This window comes from Herpailurus yagouaroundi, unplaced genomic scaffold (genome assembly GCF_014898765.1).
Source record: "Herpailurus yagouaroundi ecotype Mexico unplaced genomic scaffold, PumYag 220, whole genome shotgun sequence".
NCBI classification, from domain to species: Eukaryota; Metazoa; Chordata; class Mammalia; order Carnivora; family Felidae; genus Herpailurus; species Herpailurus yagouaroundi.
This window is the reverse complement of record NW_024412451.1, coordinates 4562479-4564520: the sequence shown is the minus strand read 5'-3', so window position 1 is coordinate 4564520 and position 2042 is coordinate 4562479. Positions and strand designations below refer to the sequence as shown.

The 2042-nt window shown below is 67.9% G+C and overlaps 1 protein-coding gene across 1 annotated transcript in view; it reads left to right on the top strand.

Annotated features, from left to right (window-relative positions):
* The first annotated feature begins 1613 nt into the window (after positions 1–1613).
* The window catches only part of KDELR1 (KDEL endoplasmic reticulum protein retention receptor 1), a 12047-nt gene continuing 11618 nt past the window's right edge, over positions 1614–2042 (top strand). Inside the window, exon 1 of the mRNA XM_040457579.1 lies at positions 1614–1885. Within this exon, the coding sequence (XP_040313513.1) occupies positions 1795–1885 (91 nt within the window). The 5' untranslated portion in view covers positions 1614–1794. The remainder of the gene's footprint in view (positions 1886–2042) is intronic.

The following is a 2042-nucleotide window of genomic DNA, read 5'->3' as shown; positions in this document are numbered from 1 at the left end:
CCCTGCCCGCCCTCCCCCTGCCCCCAACACACACTTCCTCCCTTTTTGGTGGGGGGGGGGGGGGGGCTCGCCCCCCCCCCCCCCCCCCGCATCGCCCCCAGCTCCAGGGCCTCTGCCTTCCTCCTGGGACGAGAGGATGAGGGGTCGCAAATAAAAAGGGAGGAAGTGTGTGTTGGGGGCAGGGGGAGGGCGGGCAGGGACCCAGAACCCAGCGTTGACACAGCCGCTTGGGACCCGGACTCCAGGGCCTGGGGGCTGCCGCCCTCTGCCCCCTCCCCACTCGAGCCTTGAGAAGGCCCTTCCCAGGTCCCTGTAGGACCCATCTTTTGGCTTCTATTGCCCCAGAAGGCCAGGCTTGCAAACTGGGTCTCCCTCAGGAAGCTAGGAGGCCAGGCTCCCAGCCCCCTCCTCTCTCGGATCCAGAAATTCAAGTCCCCGGACCCCTCTTCCCTCAGACCCTAAAGTCCAGCCCCCCCCCCCCGCCCCCCCCCGTCCCTCCTCCCTCAGGCCCAGGCCTCTGGGCCCCTCCTCCAGGCCCAGTCCCTATTAGGCACCCAGACAACCCGACCCCCCCAGCTCAGACCATCCTCAGGGGCCCCCCGAGTCCAGGACTCATGGATGTCACCCTCAGGCACCCGATCCATCCAGGCCTCCGAGGAAACCAATACCCTCCTTGTATTGAGGCACCTTTGCCTCTGTCACCCGTGGGTACTCAAACATCCAGGACGAAAGCATTGTCTGCTTTCCTCCTAGACACGGCCTGGCCCCTGGGAGGGTCCGCCAGGCCAGCTGCCCAGCTCCTGTCCCTCACGCTAGAGAGGCTGGGGCCAGCGTGCCCTAAAGCGCTGGGGCAGGGGGGGGGGAGGGAGTGTAGTGCAGGACACCTGGGCCCCTGCGGGCAGACCCCGGAGGGTTTGTGTGCGTGTAGACGCCAGTGAGGGGGCAAGGCTGTGGGCTCCAAGCCGGGGTGAGGGCTCACATCCCTGAAAAAGAAGAGTCTGGGGGCCTGAACGTGTGGGTCCCAGAGGGAGGAAGGGACTGTGCATCTCCGTTCCCGGCCAGGGTGCTTGAGATACGAGTCTGTGGAGGTGGGACCCTAAGTCTCAAGGAAGCAGGGACCGAAATCTTGGGTCTGAGGGAGGAAGGCGGCTGAGGTTCCAGATCCCTGGGTCCTGGGGGATGGAGGTGCTGGGGTCCAGACTCCTGGGTCTGAGGGAGGGGCTGGGGCTTTGCTCTCTTGTCTTTTAGGTGGGTTGGAGCCGGAGGCCCCTGAAAAGGCCAGCGTCCGGGTCCTTGTCTAGGATGTTTAGAGCTCCCAGACGGCCCTCCCGAATCGCTGACAATGGCAGGGGCTGGGAGGCCCGGCTGCCACCCTTGCAGAGGCACAGACCGCCTGGAGGAGCCGGTGCCGGATTCGGGGGCTTCAGGTCCCAGGGACCCCGCAAATTCCTACCAGGCAGCCTTGAGGGGGGTGCCTTTAGCGCCCATTCCTCCAGCCGGGAGGTACGGGGTAGGGGGCGCCCGAGAGCCGGAACTCCGCCTTCGGGGGCGGAGCCTCCCTCCGGACTCCTCCCCCTCCCGCCCTCCTCCCTCGTCCCAGCTCCCGCTCGGCCTCCAGCTCCGGCCGCGGCTCCCCCTCCCAGAGCCCCCTCCCCGGAGCGGAGCCCACCGGAGGGCCTCTCTTCCGTCCCCCCCACCCCCGGCCCAGCCACCCGGCCAGAACAACAGCGCCGGGGGGCAGACCCCCCGCCAGCCTGCCTCCCTCCTGCCCAGCCCCGCCAGACCCCCCAAAGCATGAATCTCTTCCGATTCCTGGGAGACCTCTCCCATCTCCTAGCCATCGTTTTGCTACTGCTCAAAATCTGGAAGTCTCGCTCTTGTGCCGGTGAGACGCCCACCGGGGCGGGAGAAGGGGGGAGAGTGCGGGGGACATCCCAGGACTTGGGGAAGGGCTTTGGAGGCACTGGGGGGCCGGGTCTCTCTCTCGCTCCCCCGCCCCTCCCCCCCCCCCCCCCCCCCCCCCCCCCCCCCCCCGGGGGGGG